Here is a 24,233-nt window from a genome sequence, read left to right on the forward strand (position 1 = left end):
CTTGACTACTGGATTAGTCTCTTTTCTGACCTCACTGTCTCCAAGCTCTCCCCTTTCCAGGTCATACTTCGCTCTTCGGCCCAGGTCTTTTTATCTAAAAGATGATAATAATAATAATGGCATTTATTAAGTGCTTACTATGCGCAAAGCACTGTTCTAAGTGCTGGGGAGGGCACAAGGTGATCAGGTTGTCCCACAGGGGGCTCACAGTCTTGATCCCCATTTTACAGATGAGGTAACTGAGGCACAGAGAAGCTAAGTGACTTGCCCAAAGTCAGACAACTGGCAATTGGCGGAGCCGTGTTTTGAACCCATGACCTCTGACTCCAGAGCTCGGGCTCTTTCCACTGAGCCACGCTGCTTCTCACAAGAAGCAGAAGATCATTCTGTAAATATGTCCCCACTCCTCAAAACCCCCCAGTGATGGCACATCCATCTCTTATGTCAAACAGAAATTCTTTATCATCTCCTATAAGGTACTAGATTAGCTTTGCCCCTCCTGCCTAACCTTATTCATTTCCCATGACAACTCAGCCCACACACTTGGCTCCTCTAATACCAACCTACTCATTGTACCTCAGTCTCGTCTCTTTTTCTATGTTGACTCCTTGCTTAACATCTCCTTCCTGCATAGAACTTCCTCCCACTTCATATCTGGCAGTCCATGCTCCCCATCTTGGAAGCCTTACTAAAATCATCTCCTCCAAGAACCCTTCCCAAACTAACCTCTAATTTCCCCACCCTATTCTTCCTCCCTTCTGGATCACCTTTGCAGTTACGTCTGTACCCCTGAGCAGTTTGATACCCCATTCCCAGATCCACAGAGAAGCAGCGTGGCTCAGTGGAAAGAGCACGGGCTGTGGAATCAGAGGTCATGGGTTCAAATCCCGGCTCCGCCAATTGTCAGCTGTGTGGCTTTGGGCAAGTCACTTAGCTTCTCTGGGCCTCAGTTCCCTCACCTGTAAAATGGGAATTAAGATTGTGAGCCCCCCATCGGACAACCTAATCACCTTGTAGCCTCCCCAATGCTTAGAACAGTGCTTTGCACATAGTAAGCGCTTAATAAAATGCCATTATTAATCCATAGCACATCTCCTTATATTTGGCTGTTAGCCCTACCTGTAATTCGTTTTCATCTTTGTTTCTCTCACTAGATTGTAAACTCCCTGAGGGTAGGGATCACGTTTGCCAACTCATGAATTGTACTCTCCCACGTGCTTTGTACTGTGATTTGCTCCCAATAAGTGCTCAATACTATCGAATGATCGAGTTGGACTTCCCAAACTCCCCACCCAACTGGTGACGTAATCAAAATAACATACCATGGGGCAGCACTCATAATTGGCATGCTGAACTACAGACGTATTAGTTGTGTAGTTAAAGGAGGCAAGGAAAAACAGGGAAGTGATTTTGTCTTGTTTGTTGAGTAGCCACACCTTTTCGAAGGCCATGAAATAGAAGGAAATAGAGAATCTCTGGGTTAATGTGAAAGATGAAAAGTCTATTTTAAACCACCAGTCTGGCGTGAGAAGGTGGATGATGTTGCCTTGAAGAATTTGACCCATGTACCATTAAGCCAGGATCTGATAATTAGAAGAAGAATAATGATACTTATCCACTTGTATCTACTGCAGTATTTAGTAGTAGTATTATTAGTAGTATTTATTTAACTACTGGTGTAGTTAATTAATCAGGCTGGACATAGTCCCTGCCCCACATGGGGTTTACAGTCTAAGTAGGAGGGAGTAGGATTAAATCCCCATTTTACAGAGGAGCTAACTGAGACACAGAAGAACTGCACACAGTAAGTGCTCAATAAATACAATTTAATGAATTGAATGAATAAGTGATTTGCCCAAGATCACACAGCAGACATGGGGCAGAGCCAGGATTAGAACCCAGGCCCTCTGCCAGGACTGTGCTCTCTAACGATGGGAGACTATAACTACCTAGATATTTGCTTAAAAAAAAAGAGGAGGTTAATCAGCAGTATGTATTATCTACTATGTGCAGAGCACTGTACTAAGCACTTGGGAGGGTAAAATAAGGTTAGCAGAACCAACCTTTGCTCCTTGAAGGCAAGGGAGCTTACAATCTCCAGAGGAAGCACACAAAAATGAATTACAGATAGGAAGGAAGCAATAGAGTGTATGAGAAGTTGGGGGTGGTGCTGAAGCTCATCACATCGTTTTTAAAATTTCAGAGAGAAATTTCTGAGCAAAGACAACTGCCATTGCTATTTTGGTGATTTCTTAAAAGGTGAGTGGGTTAATGATGAGTTAGTGGAGGGAGATTTGGTATTTCCAGTCGTAGAGATCTTTAGCGAGGTGCACCTACTTGTCCAGCATGATTTGGTTGTTTGCTTGGTGGAAGACTAGGGTGGCGTAGTGGAAAGAGTATGGGGAATCAGAGGACCTTGGTTCTAATCCCAACTCTAACACGTGCCTGCTATGTGCCTTAGTCAAGTCTCTTAACTTCTGTGCCTCCGTTCCTCATCTGTAAAATGGGGATTCAGTACCCATTCTCCCTGTTAGATTGTGAGCCCTGTGTGGGACAGTATCTGACCTGATAATCTTGTTTCTTCCCCAATGTTTAGAACAGTGCTTGACACATAGTAATCATTTAAATGCCACAGTTATTTTTATCTGCTTATGTTGGACCAGGTGACCAGGTTCGGTCCTCCCTAACTCGCTTTACTAGGATTCTGTGAGATGACTTATGTTTCACAGAAGTGGAGATGAGCGATTTACATTGCAGAGCCCAAATTAAGCCTTTGGACTTAAAATGAAAATTGAACATAATTGCTTCTGTTCAGATTCCATAGAATGCTCTAATTTAAAAGCAGTTAAACATGTGGCTTTTCCAGGCTGATAATACCTACCCTTCTCTTGGACTTTAGCTACAGGGGTTAAATGATTTGTTAGTTTTCTGTCTGTTGTATAGGGACCATTTGATTTTTGCTTTTCCTTAGTTGGAATGTTCGTAGGATTAGGTTACTTAGCTAGTAGGTTTCTTTAAACAGGAGAGGAAGATAAAATGCTCCTGTTTCAGGGAAATGAAGACTTTTTTAAAATTGCCAAATATTTTAAGAAATTGTGATGTTTCCTTCCCAGCCAGACACTCAGCCAATTTCATTTCCCCTCTAGTCTGTAAGCCCCATGTGGGAAGGGATCATACATATTAACTCTGCTTTGTTGTACTCTCCCAAGCACTTAATATAGTGCTTTGCACACAAGTGGTCAATATATACCATTGATCAACTGATATCTTTAATGCAGGTAACTGGATGAAAGCTTATCTTAAAACAGCTCATAGGGATATTATATGTGGAATCCCTCTAAACAGTAAGCTCCTTGTGGGCAGGGAAAGTGTCTACCAACTCTGTTGTGTTATATTCTCCCAAGCACTGATACAATGCTGTGCACACAGTAAGCACTCAATAAATACCATTGATTCACCATCATATCTGGCTTTGAAAAGCAAAAACTAAGGACTTAATAAAGTCGGATTTACCAACCTCTCATAAATTAAAATTTCTTATTAGCACAGTTTCCTGAAATGGCACAACCTCTCACAGTGCCATTAGAGAGAGAGAATTGTGGGAATTTGTGTAGGTAAAGTGTCAATTTATTCATAGTTGTATTTATTGAGCACTTACTGTGTGCAGAGCACTGTGCTAAGCAATTGGGAAGTACAGATTCATGCCTCACAATTGCAAATGTAATTAGGCAGATATTAAAATAATCCATGCTGGATTTAGAACGGAAGGCCAAAATGGTAAGCAGATAAATAGAAAGCAGCCTGTTTGGGGCACACAGAGGACACTCAGTAAATACCACTGATTGGTTAATTACATTTATGGAATAAGGTCCAAAAAGAAGAGCCAGTGATTAACTGGAATTTAGAATCCAACTAATTTTCTGTTAGGCACAGTGGAACAGGAAAGGATCTGATATTCCTTTATCTATGAGTTTTGGGACAAAAGTGTTTGTGGGCAACTTGCTTTAGGCAAAGAATCGATGAAATTCCAAGGATTTTTCCCTTCATTCCCTTTCCAACCAACCCCCAACCCTGTTTTCCTTATTACTTAAAATTCCAGATAAGCACAAGCATTTTCCACATTTTTCTACAGACTACAGATAATTACAGCATCCCAATGGCAAACCTGTCAGCTAGAGCTTAATGGAAAATTCAGAAAGAAATAGTAGAAGTAAAAAAAAAAAACTCCTTTCAAAGATATTACATAGTGCCTTTACAGTGCATCATGAATTGCCCTATTTTTATTCATTAAATTTGGTCTATGATTTTTTTTAAGGAATATTGAGTTATTTTTTAATCAGCATCCTTTCCCAGAATATAGGGGATGCCCCTGGAGTGATAACTGAATTCTTTGTAGACCTCTGGGAGAGACAGCTACATTGGATTAAAACAATAAAATCTTTTATTCCTTTCGTTCTCCAGTATTGTCAGGAAATGACTGATCAGAGTTAAAGCAAAGAAAACTATGTATTAAAAAAAACAGAATGTCTTTTTTGGACCATTGAAATAATCACCATTAATTGTCATCATCATCAATCGTATTTATTGAGTGCTTACTATGTGCAGAGCACTGTACTAAGCGCTTGGGAAGTACAAATTGGCAACATATAGAGACAGTCCCTACCCAACAGTGGGCTCACAGTCTAGAAAGTGGGCTCACAGTCTAAAAATTATGATCAAAAGCTGAAGGTAGTAGGTTTGGTTATAAAGGACCTACCCGTTACTTTTATGAAAGTAAATTGAGACAAGCCATACCATTTGGAGAATTCATCAAAAGCATTTAAAGTCCTACTGGGGATAGAGCACTGTATATAATAAGCGCATAGGAGAGCACAAGAGAGGTAGTAGACATGATCCCTACTCTAAAGGAGCTTCCCATCAAGTGTAGAGGACGAAGTATAATGTATCTTCTAATGTTTCAGCATTAAATCTTGGTACAGATTCTCTAAATTGCTCTGATTGCCATGCCAAAGGGCAGGTAGAGAGAGAAGAGAAATGATGATTTTAAGAAAGAGACCAGAGTCTCAGCATTTAGAGCTGCATTTTTGAAAATGCAGGAGCAGTAGTCTTTTGGATTATGTTTTCAAAATTCCTTGAGGGTAGGGATCGATGTCTCCTCTACTGTACTCTCTTAGGCACTTAGTACAGTGCTCTGCACGTAGTAAATGTTCAATCACTATCATTGATTGAGAATTCCTAACAAGTGACCCAGCCTACCGCTGTCTACTGTGGGTGAGATTGTTTCCAAAACTGATGAGATTGGGATAGCCCTAAATAATTCATTCATTCATTCAATTGTATTTATTGAGTGCTTACTGTGTGCAGAGCACTGTACTAAGTGCTTGGGAAGTAGAAGTTGGCAACATATAGAGAGGGCCCCTACCCAACAGTGGGCTCACAGTCTAGAAGGGGGAGACAGACAACAAAACAAAACGTATTAACAAAATAAAATAGGACAGTAAATATGTACAAGTAGAGTAATAAATCTGTACAAACGTATATACAGGTGCTGTGAAGTGGGGAAAGGTGGGGATGGGGAGGGGCAGAGGAAGGAGGACACTAAATCAATCGTATTGAGCGCTTACTGTGTGCAGAGCACTGTACTAAGCACTTGGGAAGTACAAGCTGGCAACATAATGAACAGGACACTGTTATTTATTATAATAAATGTATTATATTTTTATATATTTTATATAAAATATATATTTTATATTTTATATTATTTATTTATTATAATAAATACGATTGATAAATCGATTGATGATGATGACACTAAGTCCTGCTGCTATCTCTTCATCAAACCTCATTATCACTGAGCTTCTGCCTATCAGGGAGTGACCAGTTGTAGGCTGGACTTTACAATGGGATGATGAATCGGTCAGATTGTTCTAACCACTTCATAATAAACTATAACAAATATGCATAACTCCAAATTGTTTTCTTTTTTCAAAAATGGTGTACATACGCTAGACTCTAAGCTCATCTCTTGACTGTAAGCTCATTGTGGGTAGGGAATGTTGGCTACCATCTCCGTTGTACTCTCCAAAGACTGTGAGCCCGTTGTTGGGTAGGGATTGTCTCTTTTTGTTGCTGAGTTGTACTTTCCAAGGGCTTAGTGCAGTGCTCGCACACAGTAAGTGCGCAATAAATTCGATTGAATGAGTGCCCTACACATAGTAGTCGCTTGATATATCATTGACTGATTGATACTGATTTTAGACAGAAAACAGAGTTCTATAATGCATATGTATAGACAGCAAGTGGAATAAAATTTTCTAGCTGCAGTTTAAAATTGCTTGACTCGAAGGCCCAGAATAGAACTTAGGCTGTCAAAATGGTAGTATCAAAATGAGTGAAAGTGTTGCAATGACATTTAAAAAATTCAATAGCCTTTTTTTTGGTCTAATAAATGCAGTCACCAGATTTTTGTATGAACTACTTTTGTTGAGCTCAACCCTCCAAATGCTAAATATTAAAAGCTGACTTCCTCTAAGAGAGTTATAGGTAAAGGAATTCACACGCTATATAAATCAGATCCATTAAATAATAAAATATCTGTCTTGCCGTTTATTGCCACAGCTAAATTTTATGAGAAGCCCTAAAAAATTTCAAATTCTTTATCTTGGCTTGATGTTCCTTAAAAAGATAGCACTTTTTTTCCTGTACCTAGTCTTGTAGGAGACAATCACTTCTTTCTTTACATCATTTAACATTTAAGCCCCTTTCAGAACTCAGTGCTGTTCAAAATACCAAAAGACACTAGTCCCAAGGAGTTTGATATTGCATTATAATGCAGCATATGCATAAGACATTGCACAGGCAAGAGAGACCAAGTGGAAAGAGGATGAGCCTGGGAGACAGAGAATCTGGGTTCTAATCCTGCCTCTGCTGCTTGTCTTCTTTGTGATCTTGGTCAAGTCACTTCACTTCTCTGTGCCTCAGTTACCTCACCTGTAAATTGGGGATTAAGACTATGAGCCCCATGTAGGTCATGGACTGTGTCCAACCTGATAAGCTTTTATCTAGCCCGGTGCTTAATACAGTGTCTTATGCATTGTATGTATTTAACAAATACCATAAAAAACAAACAAGCAAAAAGTGTCGATTTAAGCCAAAAGATGAATTCATCTGATGAGTAGGATTTCCTCATCTCAGTAATCAATCAATCAATCAATTGTATTTATTGACTGCTTACTGTGTGCAGAGTACTGTACTAAGCGCTTGGGAAGTACAAGTTGGCAACATATAGAGACAGTCCCTACCCAACAGTGGGCTCACAGTCTAGAAGGGGGAGACAGAGAACAAAACCAAACATATTAACAAAATAAAATAAATAGAATAGATATGTACAAGTAAAATAAATAGAATAATAAATATGTACAAACATATATACATATATACTCAGTATTTCTTTGTCTTTCCATACAAAGCTGTTGGGCCAGTTTTTCAAGCATTGCACCAGGTATGTCAGTACTTTCTGAGATATCATCTATAAGAGAGAGGAAAAAGAGCATCCATAAATGGTAGTCAATAAGACAAAATTAAATTGGTAGGTAGTAATCACATCAGTAAAATGGAGGAGGTTGTGCAGAGGCGTCTATAGGTGATGGAATAAGAAAAGGAAAAGAGAAGTGCCCAAGCGTGTAAAATAGCCCAGTAATTTCGGCTCACAGTTTTTCATATGGGAGCAGCAGCAATTTAGGATCTAGTTGGATTAGTCTGTTATGTTGCATCAGAATTTAAGGGGAAAGAAAAGATAGAACTGGCAGGGATGCTGGCCAAGTGGTGGGTGATTCGAACTGTCAGTGATATATAATGATTTTACAGTGTTAAATTGCTTACTGTGCTTTGATTTTTATTTAGCTGAAAGCATCTGGTCTCTCAGCTAATAGTGCATAGTGTGGGGGAAAGAAATTTCACAAGCCTTTTTGGTCTTAACTAGTCTTTCCTTGGGGTGGGAGGACAGGGAGGGAAAATTGGCCATTGCCTGGTGCTTGAGGCTACCAATCAATCAGTGGTGTTTATTGAGCAGCTTCCTGTGTGCTGAGCACTGTACTAAGCGCTTGGGAGAGTACAGTACCCCAGAGTTGACAGACATGTTCCTTACCCACAAGGATTTTGACACCTGTCTATATGTTTTGTTGTCTGTCTCCCCCTTCTAGACTGAACCCGTTGTTGGGTAGGGACCGTCTCTATATGTTGCCGACTTGTACTTCCCAAGGGCTTAGCACAGTGCTCTGTACACAGTAAGCGCTCAGTAAATACGATTGAACGAATGAATGAATAAAAGGAGCTTACAGTGTAGAGGGGGAGATAGACATTAGAATCATTCTATTTATTTTGTTGGTACTGACACTTGTCTACTGGTTTTATTTTGTTGTCTGTCTCCCCTTTCTAGACTGTGAGCCTGTTGTTGGATAGGGACCATCTCTATATGTTGCCGATTTGCACTTCCCAAGCGCTTAGTACAGTGCTCTACACACAGTAAGTGCTCAATAAGTATGATTGAATGAATGAATTAGAATAAATTGCAGATAGGGGAAGCAGCAAAGTATAAGGATATGTACATAAGTGCTTTGGGGCTGAGGGTGAGGTCTGTGCAGAACCAAGGGTATAGACGTTGCAGAAGGGGGTATGGATAAGGAAATGAGCAATTAAAGAAGGCCTCTTGGAGGAGATTCACTTCAACCAAAGGCACAATTTACTGTAGAATATTAATAATAGTAATAATGATGGTATTTGTTAAATGCTTACTATGTGCCAAGCACTGTTCTAAGTGCCGGGGTAGACACAAGGTAATCAGGTAGCCCCGTGTGGGGCTCACAGTCTTAATCCCCATTTTACAGATGAGGGAACTGAGGCACAGAGAAGTTAAGTAACGTGCCCAAGGTCACACAGCAGAGAAGTGGCAGAGCAAGCCTCGATAAATGCCCACAACGGGGTCTGAGCAATTCCATCCAAGAGTTTTCCATTGATCCCTTTAAACCTGTTACTGCTGCCTCTTCTAGATGGCATTTCCTTTGACCGCCCTGCTGGATGTGTTCCGAGAAGAATTTCTGGGCGAAGCCTGGGTATGGCTCGAGATTGTCCTCTTTGACCAGAGTGCCTCAGGCCAGAGCTCTAATAAGTTGTTTGCTGCCTGATTGCTCTCATGGTATTTCTCTCTCAGGTTGGGTTTCCTCTGGAGTGATTCTAAAGTGGCCAGATGTCCACTTGGGTTTGCATTTTGGTTTGGAGGTTTTCCGTCTGCCTCTCCTGGACCTCCCCTTTCTTGGCGTTTCTCGTGCAGCTTTGAGGAGTGAAGCCAAGAAGGGGGCTGGCTTTCCTTTGGGGCAAGTTTATTTTGTGCGGCTTCTAAATTGCCTTTTTTCTTCCCAGACGGATAGCTGGGCATTTTTGAGTCTCTTCAGATGGACTTGCGGATGTTCTCAGACAGCTGCAGAATGAACTCTCGCCTGGTGGAATGGCAAACATTTAGCGTATTTGGTCTAAATCTGTCACATATGTCAGGCAGCTCGCCACCATCACCAGAAGGGACTTGAAGTCACACTACTTTTTATATGGTCAGATGCTAGACTTTTCTCCAAGGGGAGAGAGCTCAAATCAGAGCTTCAAAATCTTAATCCCCATTTTACAGATGAGGTAACCGAGGCGAATTGCCCAAGGTGACCTGGGATTAGAACCCAGTTCCTTCTGACTCTCAGGCCTGGGTTCTATCCACTAAGCTACGCTGCTTTTCATAAAAGATTCCCAGAGGCTCCAGTATAGTAAAGGTTGATGAAAATCGCCCTATTCAGGAGGCCCGGTGCCACATCTAAAGTGTCTCTCCCATTAGGTTATAAACTCCTTAAGAGCAGGGATTGTGTCTACACATTCTTTCGTACTCTCCCAAATGCTTAGTGCAGTCCTCTTCACATAATAAGCCTTCACTACATAGCACTAATTGATTGATGCTTGTTACAGGTCTCCAACCGTGTCTCCAGCGAAGACTTGTTAATAGTATTGGGTGACAATAGTCAACCTGACTTTCTCCTCATCAGTCTCTGCAAGTGTTCAAGCCCTCACCCTGATTTTAAAAATGCAGAGTTTCATTAAGTGAAATGAATACAGGGTGGTTGGCGAATGGAGATGTCTGGAGATAATGAAGTTTTTTTGTGGCGTTATACAGACATCAAAAATGGATCAGCTTGTTTTGGTTAAATGGAAGAACTTAATGAATTTATCAATGGTACTGTACTAAGCACTCGGAGAATACAATACGATAGAGTCGGTATCTCTGCTCACAAGGAATTTACTTTCTAGAGTCTAAAATTTTGATGCCCATTGTTATCCCAGTATCAGGCAGAGAAAATATATATGGCTAACTGGAACTTAGAATGCCATCAAGAGCACGTCCAAGTAGCTTCAAAAAATGATGTGAGCCTTGAGTGGGACAGAGACTGTGTGTGATCTGATTATCTTTAGTTTGCCCAGGATAGTACTGGGCATAAAGTAAGTACTTAATAAAGGTGATCATTGTCATTATCCATTTAAAGTGGAGGAGGGTGTGATCTGTCAGGTATGAAGTGGGAGGGAGTTCCAGGAAGGAAGGAGCATAGGAGCAAGGGGTCAACGGTGAGTTAACCCCTCTCCCTACCAGGGCCATCTTCAGTTATTTTTATAAAGTCATCCGCTTCCTTGAAAAATCCCTGCAAGACTTCCTAATCTCAGAAGTTTAGCCGGTGGCCGAGAGACTGTACATCCTTCATCTCTTCTGATATCCTGCGAAAATGGATTAGATTGTCCAGGCTGGACGACTGTTCCTCTGGACTAGAGGTGGTTACCTCGTCAACATTGACATCCTCCATTTCTAAAGTTGCCTCTCCAGTTCAACAGCTTCTTTGGTTATCTGCTCAGGGATCAACTTTGCACCATCAAGTTCTGACAAACTGTGGACAGAGCTTCCTCCAAGGTCCATTCACTATTGAATGCTGAATCTCGGCACAGGTTGGGAGGAGGCTGGGAGGGACATATTTACCTTAGCGTGCAGCCAGATCGAAAGGGCGATTGGAGATTTGTGTGGAAGAAGAGATATAACTGGGGTGGTTTTATCGAGGCATGGTATTATGTATTGTGGGGTGGCTGCATTTATTTAGACAAATTTACTTTTTAAAGATAGCAGTAACTAAGTTGAGGCATCGTGGCCAATGGTTTTAAATGCTATCTTAAATCAGTTTGATTATAATCACCGCTACTATGGTGTTTGCAACATGCACCTTGTGGACTTTCTAAGCTCATTAAATTGTTTCAATGGATGTGCTTTAGGTTTTGTCTTTTTTTGCGTCTCTTGAAACTGAGATCAGCTGCTTAAATAAAACTGGAAAATTTCTTCAATGATGAGCTTTGGGGATGAGCCGCCTTGATTTAGCTCGCCTCGTGTTAACATTGTAGCTTTTGTGGTTTTTTAGTAGTCACCTGAGTGATATAGAATAACGGCAAATAAATCCTCAGTGCCCAGAGTAATGGATGTAGTTCCTGTTATTTTGTAGCATTATGGGTTTTGTGTGTTTTTAGGTGATGTCGTGTTTTCAGCATAGTGGTTTTTAATGGTTGAAGTTACTTTTATATAAGTTCCTCTTTCATTCGATGCTGCTAAACAGTCAGAATTACATTTGCTCAATAGATTAAGCTGAACTAAGCTGATTCATCTTCTTCATTTACATCAGTTCAAGACATAAATGCAGTGAGAACTTGTAATCAATGTCAGTAGAATTTATTGAGCACTTACTATTTGCAGAGCAGTGTACTTAGTGTACTTTTTTGGGAGAGTACAATACAGCAGAAAGGCTTTATGGCATCTCCCATAAATGACTTATTTTGTCCTTCTCTAAACTGTTTGCGGTTCACATTTTGACCAATTATATTTGCTTTGATACACCTCCACTCAAAGGAGTAAAGTATTTTACCTACATGCACTTTTTAGTGGATAAAGTATAGGCCTGGAAGTAAGAGGACCTGGGTTCTAATCCCAGCTCTGCCACTCCTCCACTCTGTGACCTTGGACAAGTCACTCCACTTCTGTGCCTCAGTTACCTCAGCTGTAAAATGGGGATTAGGACTGTGAACCCTATGTGGGACAGGGACTGTGTCCAACCTGATTTAACTTGTAATCCACCCTAGTGCTCAGTAGTAAGGTGCCTGACTCATAGTAAGCACTTAACAAATACCTTAAAAAAGTGGCAAATAAATTATCAAGTATCTTTTTGTAGCGACATCAATCGTTCAGGTGCGGGCTTTAACTGAGGCTATAGCAGCTCTATTAACACGTTCTCCTTTTTCAACAGAAAGAAGACTCTACCAGCGAGAGATGAATAGATTTGCGTGTGTTTGGAAAAAGTGTGGATAGCTTCATGAAGTGTGTGAACGGAATCCTCAGCAAGCTGCCAGACTGGTCCCCGCTCTCCACCTGACAGGATGGGTGAGGCCAGGAGAGGCCACCACCGCCTACCCTGTAGGAATGGTGGTTTTTGACCTGCTTGGAGAATATCGAAGACCTCCCTCCCTCCCCTGCCCCACTCCCCCCCAAAGTCGCCTGCCAGTACAATGAGGGAAGTGGTGTATTGGTCGCCCAAGAAGGTGACAGACTGGCTGATGGAGAATGCTATGCCAGAATACTGTGAGCCTCTAGAGCATTTCACTGGCCAAGACCTGATTGATCTAAGTCCAGACGATTTCAAGAAGCCCCCTTTGTCGCGGGTCGCCTCCGACAACGGGCAGCGGCTGCTGGACATGATAGAAACGTTAAAGATGGAGCACCATATCGAGGCGCATAAAAACGGACATGCCAATGGACACCTCAGCATTGGCACCAACATCCCCGCCAGTGACGGTGGCTTCAGCGGTCAGGCGAAACCCAATGGGATGCCAAACGGATTTAGGAAGGAGATGATCAAGATCCCCATGCCAGAGCCGGAGCGCTCCCAATACCCTATGGAGTGGGGGAAGACCCTTCTGGCTTTCCTTTATGCACTTTGCTGCTTCGTCCTCACCACAGTGATGATCTCGGTCGTCCATGAACGGGTGCCTCCCAAGGAGGTGCAGCCTCCCCTTCCGGACACGTTTTTTGACCATTTTAACCGGGTGCAGTGGGCCTTTTCTATTTGTGAAATTAATGGCATGATCCTCGTAGGACTCTGGTTAATGCAGTGGCTGCTCTTAAAATACAAGTAAGTACGTGGCCCCAAAGGCTCTCTAAGTGGATGGTCTGGGTTTCAAGCTGCAGGTGGCGAATTTTTGTTTTTGAATTGAATTCGGGGAATTATCGGAAACCCAAGCGTGCTGTTCCCGTCTCCAGAAAGCCCATTCCCTGGAGAGTGGCCCAGAGCGCCGACCGTTTAGCTTGAGCAGAAGTTGCTTCGGAGCCCTCACTGTCTTTCCTCCCCACAGACCCAGCATGTTCGACCTCAGCAACCGTACCGCAAAATATTTGAAAGATGCCCCCCTCACAATGGGTTTAGAGAGCAGTATGGCGAATTAGGTTGGGGCAGGGTCGGTCGAAAGTCTGGATCTTCTTTTGCTGTAGGTGGAATGCTGCTCGACCGTCCAGAATGTCAGGCAGCCGGAGCATGTAGGGATTCATTCATTCCCGTGAAGCCAGGCATCTCCTGGAAGTTGTAACTGGATTCAGGTGGTTTGACAGCCCCCTGGAACTGGTCCCGGAAAACTTATCCCAGAATCTTCGTGCTGATCTCCTCCACAGTCGGTGGTTTTCCCAAACCGGGCTGGCCGCTAAAGTGACAAATGCCAAATCATAAATTATACAATTCTTTTTTTTTGAGGCGACTTGAATTTACTTACTTTACAGAGGGTCAGTGTATTTAAAGGTGCTGTACTGAGGTAGGGAGGAATTGGCTATTTTGAGGTGGTAGTATTTCTTCCTGAGGGAAAGTGCTTCATAAGGTGAACATAGGTGAATGTTTCTGCAATTTCATAAATCTAAGAATATGAAAAACCCAATTGCCTTGCACGAAGTTATAAAAATCCCTTCAGAAGATCACTCAGTGGCATAAAATGGAACGTGATCTTGCCTTGGTGAGTCGTTTGTGATCAAAATGAAGTATCGGCATACTGAGAGTGATACACAGCCTTCTTGTCTCAGCCCAAGAAGGGCCATCTTCGGTTGTGAGCAGGAAGCCAGTTAAATGTCCAGCGTGTTATTTTTGGCTAGTCAGGAAACGAGCATGTTTCAACTTCATTTGGCAAGAATTGATGTTGGGAGGTGGGGGCTTTTGTTTTATTTTGTTTTTGATGTGGGCCAGTTTTTGGAAGGGTAGAGAAGGTGGATGGGCATATGCCTTGGAAAAATATCAACCTAGAGATTCAGAAAGTGGGTTCTCCAAGCAGCCAAGTCAATTTATAGTTTAGCTTTTGAATTTCATTCAAGGCCAATTAAGAATCAAGCTGATATGTTTTTTTCTTCTATTTTCAAACCCCATTGAAGGATCTACACATTCTCTCATATCTGCTGACGAAAAGCTATCAATACCTCGCAGACCTTGGAGAGGAAAACTCAAACCAGTTTCTCATTTTAATTTATTTATTTGAGATAGCTCACACAAGCTCAGATTTGGAAAAAGCTGTGTGAATATGCTTCCTGCATAAATTCAGTGAAGCAATGCTTAAAGAAATTTGGATTTGGGAGCCTCCTTGCTTGGGGTGGCACTGTAAATTGCTTTAAAAGTTGTTTTAAAATCTCACTTGTGTTCATTCCTTGGACTTCAGTCTCTGGGAGGCAGCGTGTCTTACTGGAAAGAGCACAGTTCCGTGAGTCAGAAGACCTCAGTTCTAATCCTGGCTCTGCTGCTTGTGTGCTGTGTGATCTTGGGCAAGTTACTTAACCTCTCTGTGCCTCACTTTCTTCATCTGTAAAAGGGGAACTGAATCTTATTCCTCCTGTTTAAACTGAGACACCGTGTGGGACAGAGACCTATCTGACCTAATTGTCTTGTATCTACCCCAGTGCTTATTACAGTGCTTGGCACCCAGTAAGCATTTAACAAGTACTATAATTGTTACTATTATTACCAGATTTATGTAGGAAGATGAGTCTGGCCCATACCAACTCCAGATTGGGTCAGGCCAGGATTGTAATAATAATTACGGCACTCGTTAAGTGCTTACTATGTGCCAAGCACTGTTCTAAGTACTAGGGAAGATACAAGTTAGTCAGGTTTGACTCTATCCCTGCCCCACATGGGGTTCACACTTTTAATCCCCATCACACAGCTCCACCGCTTGTCAGCTGTGTGACTTTGGGCAAGTCAGTTCACTCCTCTCGGCCTCAGTGACCTCATCTGTAAAATGGGGATGAAGACTGTTTGCCCCACATGGGACAGCCTGATCACCTTGTAACCCCCCCAGCGCTTAGAACAGTGCTTTGCACATAGTAAGCGCTTAATAAATGCCATCATCATCATTATTATTATTATTTTACAGATGAGGTACCTGAGGCACAGAGAAATGAAGTGACTTGCCCAAAGTCACACAGCAGGCATTAGGCAGAGCCAGGATTAAAACCCAGTTATTTGTGACTCTCAAGCCCATGCTCTATCCACTAAACCACATGCTGTCATGTCTCCAATATCTCCAAAAGACGCTTGGAGATGCTGCCTGATGTGTAACTCACCTACAGCTAAGGAAGGTGGTGACTCCCTCCCCAAGTACATTGGGAAAGCAACATGGCCGAGTGGAAAGAGCGTGGGCCTGAAAGGTGGAGGACCTGAGTTCTAATCTTCTAGACTGTGAGCCCGTTGTTGGGTAGGGACCATCTCTATATGTTGCCGACTTGTACTACAATGTTCTGCACACAATAAGTGCTCAATAAATACAATTGAATGAATGAATAATCCCAGCACTGCCAATTGCCTGCTGTTAGACTTAGGGCAAGTCAGTTAACTTCTCTGGCCCTCAGTTTCCTCACCTATAAATTGAGGATTCAGTACCTCTTCTGCCTCCTACTTAGACTGCGAGGCCAATGTGGGACAGGGACTGAATCTGTATCTACCCCAATGCTTAGAACAGTGCTTGACACACAGTAAAGCGCTTAACAAGGTACCACAATTATTAATTACTATTACACTGTCTGCTTCCTTGTTGTTCCCCCAGTGGGACTGGACTGTGTGCATTGCTGGAAATTCATTCCTCTGCCCCCAGCCCATACACCTCCTTAGTCTATTAAACATCCCTGGGCAGACTGGAGACTGACTTTTCTCCCTCATTATAGGGCTCAGAGAATGATCATGTGATCCACACTCTGAGAAGGCATTGTACTTCCCTCAGGTTGGCATGTTCTTTAGTCAATTGGTCGACTTTTAGTGAGCATTTACTGGGTGCAGAGCACTGTACTAAGTGCTTGGAAGAGTACAGTGGAGTTGGCAGACACGATCCCTGCCTTCAAGGAGCTGACAATCTAGCAGTGGTTCACTAGAGAAGCAGCCTGGCCTAGTGGATAGAGCACGGGCTTGGGAGTCAGAAGGACCTGAGTTCTAATCCCAGCCCCGCCACTTGTCTGCTGTGTGACCTTGGGCAGGTCACTTCATTTCTCTGGGCCTCAGTTACCTCAGCTGTAAAATGTGGATTAAGATTGTGAGTCCCATGTGGAATAGGGACAGTGTCCAGCCTGATTACCTTGTATCTGCTGCAGTGCTTAGAACAGTGCCTGGCACATAGTAAACACTTAACAAATGCCACAAATATTATTATTATTACCCCTTTGTTCAGTGCCATGCACAAATCTCCCCCAAATTTCTTCTTCCCGTTGGCTTCTGCCTTAGGATCATGTGCTCTCCTGAGAATCAGGGGGGTAGAGGGCTGGGCCTCTCCGTCTTATGGTCCCCTCCCTCCCCCAAATATGGTGATGTGTGAGTCAGCCTGAGGTTGTGACTTTTAATGCCATGAGCAGCAGTGTGTCCTAATGGAAAGCATCAGGGGACCTGGGTTCCATTTACGGCTCTGCCACTTGTCTGCTGTTTGACTCTGAGCAAGTCACTTACTTTGTGTCTCATTTCTAAAGTGGGGATGAAGACTTTGACCTCTATGTGGAACAGGAACTGTGTCCATACTGATTTTCTTGTATCTACCCCAGCACTTAGTACAGTGCGTGGCACATAGGAAGCGTTTGATAAATACCATTAAAAAAAAATGAGTTCTCCAAAGTTTTAAAAGGGTATGAAGCAAGAGATCCACTAAACCTGGGAAGTTCATTTTCAGCTGCTAGTTACTTCAGTATTGTTATTAGGAGTGAAGGGCCTGTCTGGTCTTCTAGAGGGGTCTGTGGCATATATGAATAATAATAATGATATCTGTAGTATTTGTTGAGCCCTAACTATATGCCACGGATTGGGGAAGATATAAGATAATCAGGTCAGACACAGTCCCTTTCTGCCCGACATGGGGCTCACAGGCTAAGTAGGAGGGAGACCAGGTATTTAATCCTCATTTTGCAGGTGAGGAAACTGAGACACAGAGATGATAAGTGACTTGCCCGTGGTCACACAGCACGTAAGTGGAAGAGCCGGAATTTAGAACCCGGGTCCTCTGATTCACAGGCCTCTGCTCTTTCCATCAGGCCGTGCTCCTTCCGTTAGTAATCAGTGGTATTTATTGAGTGTCTACTGTGTGCAGAGCACTCTACTAAACACTGGGGAGAATATGGTAGTGCAAGTAAACTTGTCCCCTGCCCTCAAGAAGCTTGCTATCTACTGGGGGAGACAGGCATTAAAATAAAGTAACAGGTAGGGGAACTTGATAAGGAGATATATACAGAAGTGGGGTATGGTGGGGGTGGGATGAATTCTTAAATGCTTAGGTGTTATGGACTCAAGTGCTTGGGTGATGAAGTAGGGAGGGAAAATAGGATGGGGGAGATGAGAGATTGTGTCTGAGAAAAGGCCAGAGCAAGGAGAATGGTGTGCTAACAATAATAATAATAATAATAGTGGTAATTGCTAAGCACTTACTATGTGCCATACACTGTACTAAGCCCTGGGGTAGATACAAGGTGACTGGGTTAGACACAGTGCCTGTCCCACACGGGGATCACAGTCTTAATCCCCATTTTACAGATGAGGTAACCGAGACACAAGAAATTAAGTGACTTGCCCAAGGTTAGATGACAGATGAGTGGCAGAGCTGGGATTAGAACCCAGGTCCTTCTGACTCCTAGGCATGTGCTGATGAAGCAGGAGGGACAAGCAGTTTCTTTTTATCCTTCCTCCTTCCTTTCCTCCCTCTCTGCTCCACCGAGTCCAAAGAAATTCCAGGGAGAGTTTATTTAGATTGGGAATCTGACTGAAAGAGAGAGCTCTGCCTAATGACTTCTGAGCAGGTGCCTGGTTGGCATCTTTAAAGCTCCCCTGGCCTTGGCTCTCTTGGCCCTTCTTTCCTCCCTCTTAGCCCTCAGGGGCTGCTGACCCAAACCGTGTTTTGATGAGAGCACGGTGACAGCAATACCTGTAGGTCAGTGCCTAACTACTAGTCCACGTCAGAACTTGACAGTTTGGGGATGTATAGTTGTGCCTTTTGGCCTTCTGTAAGGTGCCCTTCCTTCCACTTACCTTAGTGGGCAATAAAATGCCCTTGGTAGGCATTTTCTTCATAAATGAATATATGCATGAAGTTTGTATTTATGTTTTATAATACCTTTGAAAGGACTTCATCAGCATGCACACGTTAGCTTTATTTTCCGGATATGTTGATTGGAAGCCAGTTCCTCACCTAGAAAAGCTTAGGATCTTAGTAAGGACCTAAGCACCCAAAGCAGACACCCCCAATCGATCTCTGGAAATCTTGTGAGCTAACAAAGTTGAATCCATTTAGTTCTCCTTAAACACCAGAGTTATAGCTGGGATGAACCCCAAATTAAGAAAAACTCACACTATATTATGTGTTCTGGGACCAGCCCCACAAAGTGATCATGAGAGGAAACAAAGAGTGTGGGCTGGGGTGTAGTGTGGGAGAAGAGAGTGGCTTTTAGACTGTGAGTCCACTGTTGGGTAGGGACTGTCTCTATATGTTGCCAACTTGTACTTCCCAAGCGCTTAGTACAGTGCTCTGCACACAGTAAGCGCTCAATAAATATGATTGATTGATTGGCTAGGTATGGGGGAAATTGAGTTGATTGACTGCCTTACAGCTAATGATCAGGAATTTCCACCCAAACGATCAACCAGTCGGTGTACAGAGCACTGTACTGTTTAGTACAGAGAATAACGGTACAGATAATGTGTAGAAAATAATCACGGCGAAGACAAGTTCAGATAAAATTTTAGGAAGGTGATCTGAGTGTGGGAGAGATTGGAGGCAGGGGACCAAAGGGTAAGCTGATACAGTAATCCAGTTGAAGTGATCTCAAATTAGAAAGAGCAAAATAACCGTCACTGGCCACATGTAGATTTTCAGCAGAGAGGAAAGTGTAATGGCCGTAATCTAAGATGATCCATTATGACCTTTTCTAAAAGATCAGTTAAGGGCTAGGAATTCAGGGTTAAGGGTGAAAAGATTGTCTTCTCCTGAGATATGCTCATAGCTTTTCCAGAATGGTTGTCCCTTATAGATTGACATAGTAGAATTTCCCCAAAAAAGAAGTAAATTATCGCTTGTTACCAGAAGGCGTCTTACTTTATCTTTGGGAATTTGAGAGATTTTGAGATGAACTCAACTTGTTGTCAACTTGTACTTCCCAAGGGCTTAGTACAGTGCTCTGCACACAGTAAGTGCTCAATAAATGCGGTTGAATGAATGAACTCTTTTAATCTATCAACAGTATTTACTGAGAACTGTACTAAGTAGTAGTAGAGAAACAGCGTGGCTTAATGGTAGGAACATGGGTTTAGTATTCAGAGGTCATGGGTTCTAATCCTGGCTCTACCACTTGTCAGCTGTGTGACTTTGGTCAAATCACTAACTTCTCTGTGCCTCAGTTACATTATCTGTAAGAGGGGGATTAAGACTGTGAGCCCCACCTGAGACAAACTGATAACTTGTATCTCCCCTAGTGCTTAGAACAGTGCTTGGCACATAGTAAGCGCTTAATAAATACCATCATTATTATTAGCTGGGAGACTATAATAGGGTTAGTAAACAAATTCCACTCTCTCAATGTGCTTACACCTTTGAAGAGTTGTGACAGTGTCTGGACATGCAGAGGTGACAATTATATCCGTATATTAGGAAGGGTGTGGATGTAAACAAGGAATTGTTGTTTCCCCAGAACCAGACAGCAACCATTGACGCTTGAATGTGGTAAACCCAAGACAAACAAAATGAAAATATTTTTCAAACGGAGGGTGGTGGGAGGGTGCAGTCTTGTACTCCAAAAGTTGTATGGTCGGTAAATACTGGTTCAAGAAGGGTTTGGGTTGGGGGTGAGAGCCAGGAAAAAAATTTAAGCGTGTTGGATAGTTCATCCCTAATCCTGTAGTCATCAATCTGTGGTATTTATTGAAAGCTTACTTTGTGGAGAGCACTGTACTTAGGAGAGTACAATAAAACAGAATTAGCAGACAAGTTTCCTACCCATAACAAGCTTTCTATTCAAACACCTTGATCACTTATTAGGTGCAGTACACTGTACTGAGCACTTCTTCCTCTATGTCCCTTGGTGCCACTGTCAGAGACGGTACTCAGGGCTGGATGGACCATTGGTCCTTCTGTGGAAACAACATGGCTTAGTGGAAAGGGCACATGACTACACACCGTAAGCGCTCAATAAATACGATTGATTGACTGAGAGTCAGGACAACTGGGTTCTAATCCCTGCTCTGCCACTTATCTGCTAGGTAACCTTGGGTAAGTCACTTAACTTCTCTGTGCCTCATATTCCTTCTCTCTAAAATAGAGATGAAATACCTGTTCTCCCTCCTCCTTAGACTATGAGCCCGATGTTGGACATGGACTGTGTCCAATCTCATTATCTTGTATCTACTTCATTGGTTAGAACAGTGCTTGACACACAGAATGCTTTCCAGAGGCTGCTATGACGACGATGATGATGGTTAGTCATGAGTGACGTTAGGATCTTATAAGAATGGAAAGCCAGCAACCAAAAATTCCTGCTTAAGCATCTTACCTGAGTTATCAAACGGCCTTTTGTTGGGTAGGGACCGTCTCTAAACTGTCTCGAGAAGCACTGTGGCTCAGTGGAAAGAGCCCGGGCTTTGGAGTCAGAGGTCATGGGTTCAAATCCCAGCTCCTCCAACTGTCAGCTGTGTGACTTTGGGCAAGTCACTTAACCTCTCTCGGCCTCAGTTACCTTATCTGTAAAATGGGGATGAAGACTGTGATTCCCCCCGTGGGAAAACCTGATCACCTTGTAACCTCCCCAGCTCTTAGACATAGTAAGCGCTTAATAAATTCCATTATTATTATATGTTGCCGACTTGTACTTCTCAAGTGCTTAGTACAGTGCTCTGCATACAGTAAGCGCTCAATAAATACTATTGAATCTTATATGCTTATTTGGCATTTGGATTCATGTGCAGTTTCTTTAACTTTCTCATCCCAGCAATTCTCTTCCTTCCCCTTCTGTACCTCTCCAAAAGGGTATCTGGCCACTCTCCAGTACCGTCATCCTTCTTTGAAAAAGGAAATCCTGCAGTTGATCAATCAATCAGTGGTATTTATTGAGCACTTACTGTGAACAGAGCACTATACTTAAGTGCTTGGGGGAGTACGAGCCAACTGAGTTGGTAGACACATTCCCTGGCCTCATTTCACATAAACTACCACCAGGAGCAACTTTCCCCACCTTGATCTGCTCTCCCTCTCAGCTTTTCAGCATTCAAAACCTAAGAGAAGATAGGAAGGGGACCTGAAAGACAGATCTATTAGATTATCCTGTTCCCATACTCGTTATCACTAAACAACTTTCTTTTACACCTGCAGAGCTTTCTGACCCCATCCAATCAACCCCAGAATCCTTTCTCCAGGTCTCAAACCCCAGCTTGAGAAATATTAGTATGGGGGTTAGTCTTTGTTTTGAAATTTTAAGGGCTACTGCAGAGGTTTCCAGTCAACATGTAGAAATACCTGCAAGCCACTGGTCTTAGACAAGTGCCCGAATAAACAGTGCCAATGTCAGACTTTGCTACCCTGCTTCTTGGGAAGCAGAATGGCCTAGTGGAAAGAACATGAGGCTGGGAGTCAGAGGACCTGGGTTCTAATCCTAGCTCTGCCAGTAGTCTACTGTGTGATCTTAGATTTTAGACTGTGAGCCCACTTTTTAGACTGTGAGCCCACTGTTGGGTAGGGACTGTCTCGATATGTTGCCAATTTGTACTTCCCAAGTGCTTAGTACAGTGCTCTGCACATAGTAAGCGCTCAATAAATACGATTGATGATGATGATGATGATGATCTTGAGCAAGTCACTTAACTTCTCTGTGCCTCGTTTTTGTCATCTGTAAAATGGGGGTTTAAATCCTACTCCCTCCTCCTTAGACTGTGAGGCCCATCTGGGACAGGGACTGTGTGCACCTCAGCACTTAGAACAGTGCTTGGCACATAGTAAGTGCTTAACAAGTATAATAATAATAGAGTGGTGAGTGGGATTCTTCGTGTTACCTAAAGAGGCTATGTCCTCAAAATGTCAACAGAGGGGTAGGGGGCAACAGAAAGGGGAGTGCATTTTTCCAGATTTCATCACTGCTTTGCCCCCAGAGGGTGGGAGGAAAAATGGTGACATCCATTTGACTGGGTGGCTCCTACCAAGCTATTGTGTTCTGGGTATCCCTCCCTGCTTTCAGTTCCACGGAACTGACAGTCACAAACCTCTCCAGCAACCACACTTCTGGGGCCTTATTTGGAATGTACCTGTCCCTGATTTCAGAATGTTTGCAGGCATTATAGGCTCACCATCCTAAGTCTCTTTTAATAGAGCACTGTAGGTTGAATTCTATCAGTTGCTCACCAAGGAAGCAAGCCAACGTTTTCTAAACAATGACTCTCTGGTGGAAGATATCTCCATGGAGACCCTCTCCGTTTAGCCTGTAATCTCCAGGAACCAAATCCTCCGTCTTATTTTCACCTATGGTTTTTCCAAATAGGTGTTTCTAGTATTGTTTAAATTATAGCAGGCAAGCATTGTTGTACTAATAGTTTTACCCTGTCACAGTCCCGACCCTCACCAAGCCCTTTATGGTCATTAAATCGATATATTAACTCTCCTTTTTTTCAAAATGCTTTGAGTCATTGAGCTCTCCAGGCATTTATTTTCATCGTTCTTTTGCCACCAGCACAACATTTAGAAAAAAATGTCATACTGTGATGGTTTTTGGAGTTGTATAGTGGCAGATAATGGGATCTCTGTGAGCCCACTGTTGGGTAGGGACTGTCTCTATATGTTGCCAACTTGTACTTCCCAAGCGCTTAGTACAGTGCTCTGCACACAATAAGTGCTCAATAAATACGATTGATTGATTGATCCCCAGTTTCTTTTGGGATTCCCAGAAGGACTTGAGGTGGTATTCCCTCTGGCAAGGCTTGGTGGAGTGATGAGAGAGACCTTAGTACCTTTGCTCTTTTAGCCATTAATGAGGTTTTGAGCTAGTGCAGTGCAGGTCAGACGATAATGTTTCTTTTCGATTCTGATCTGTCTACCTCAGTTCCTGGCCCGTAGTTAAAGCTCAGTCTACAGTTCTAAATAAAAACTAAATGATAATGATGATAATAATCATGTTGCCTGGAGTCCATCTGTGTTCCATCCTGTCAGAGTAAAACATCTCCCTCATTGGTTCATTCCTTCCTCATTCATAATTCTGAGAAATCCCAATGCCTACATTTGGGTAAACTGTTTTTATTCTCAATGTCTTAACATGCAGAAACTTCGAGAACAATTTAATCCTCCCCTTGCTATAGTAATCAGTAAAAGATGCTGATGCTAGCACTCTGACTTTTACATGAAAAAATAAAATATAACCACCTGTTGGCATTTTAAACATAAGCACTTTGTGAAAATAGCTATAAACCAACCCACCTTCTGATTGGCATGTTGTTTATGTGGATTTTCAGAAAGTGCTTATCACTTATTTGTAACAGCTTTGGCTGTCTATTGGTAGAGTGTATTCAAGTTTTCTTTCTTTTTTGTCATGCATTGTAGCAGTTCCTTTCAGCAACATATGGAACAGTTCACATCTGCTAAGAAGTAGTTGAAAGGATTAA

The 24,233-nt window shown here is 42.6% G+C and overlaps 1 protein-coding gene across 4 annotated transcripts in view; it reads left to right on the forward strand.

Annotated features, from left to right (window-relative positions):
* Positions 1 to 24,233, forward strand: part of SGMS1 (sphingomyelin synthase 1) — a 326,914-nt gene that overhangs the window by 271,753 nt on the left and 30,928 nt on the right. For all 4 annotated transcript variants that reach the window (XM_038743561.1, XM_038743560.1, XM_038743559.1 and 1 more), the window contains one exon: positions 12,363 to 13,244. In XM_038743561.1, the coding sequence (XP_038599489.1) occupies positions 12,622 to 13,244 (623 nt within the window). In that variant the 5' untranslated portion in view covers positions 12,363 to 12,621. The remainder of the gene's footprint in view (positions 1 to 12,362; positions 13,245 to 24,233) is intronic.

The sequence above is a fragment of the Tachyglossus aculeatus genome, chromosome 3 (genome assembly GCF_015852505.1).
Source record: "Tachyglossus aculeatus isolate mTacAcu1 chromosome 3, mTacAcu1.pri, whole genome shotgun sequence".
Classification (NCBI taxonomy): Eukaryota; Metazoa; Chordata; class Mammalia; order Monotremata; family Tachyglossidae; genus Tachyglossus; species Tachyglossus aculeatus.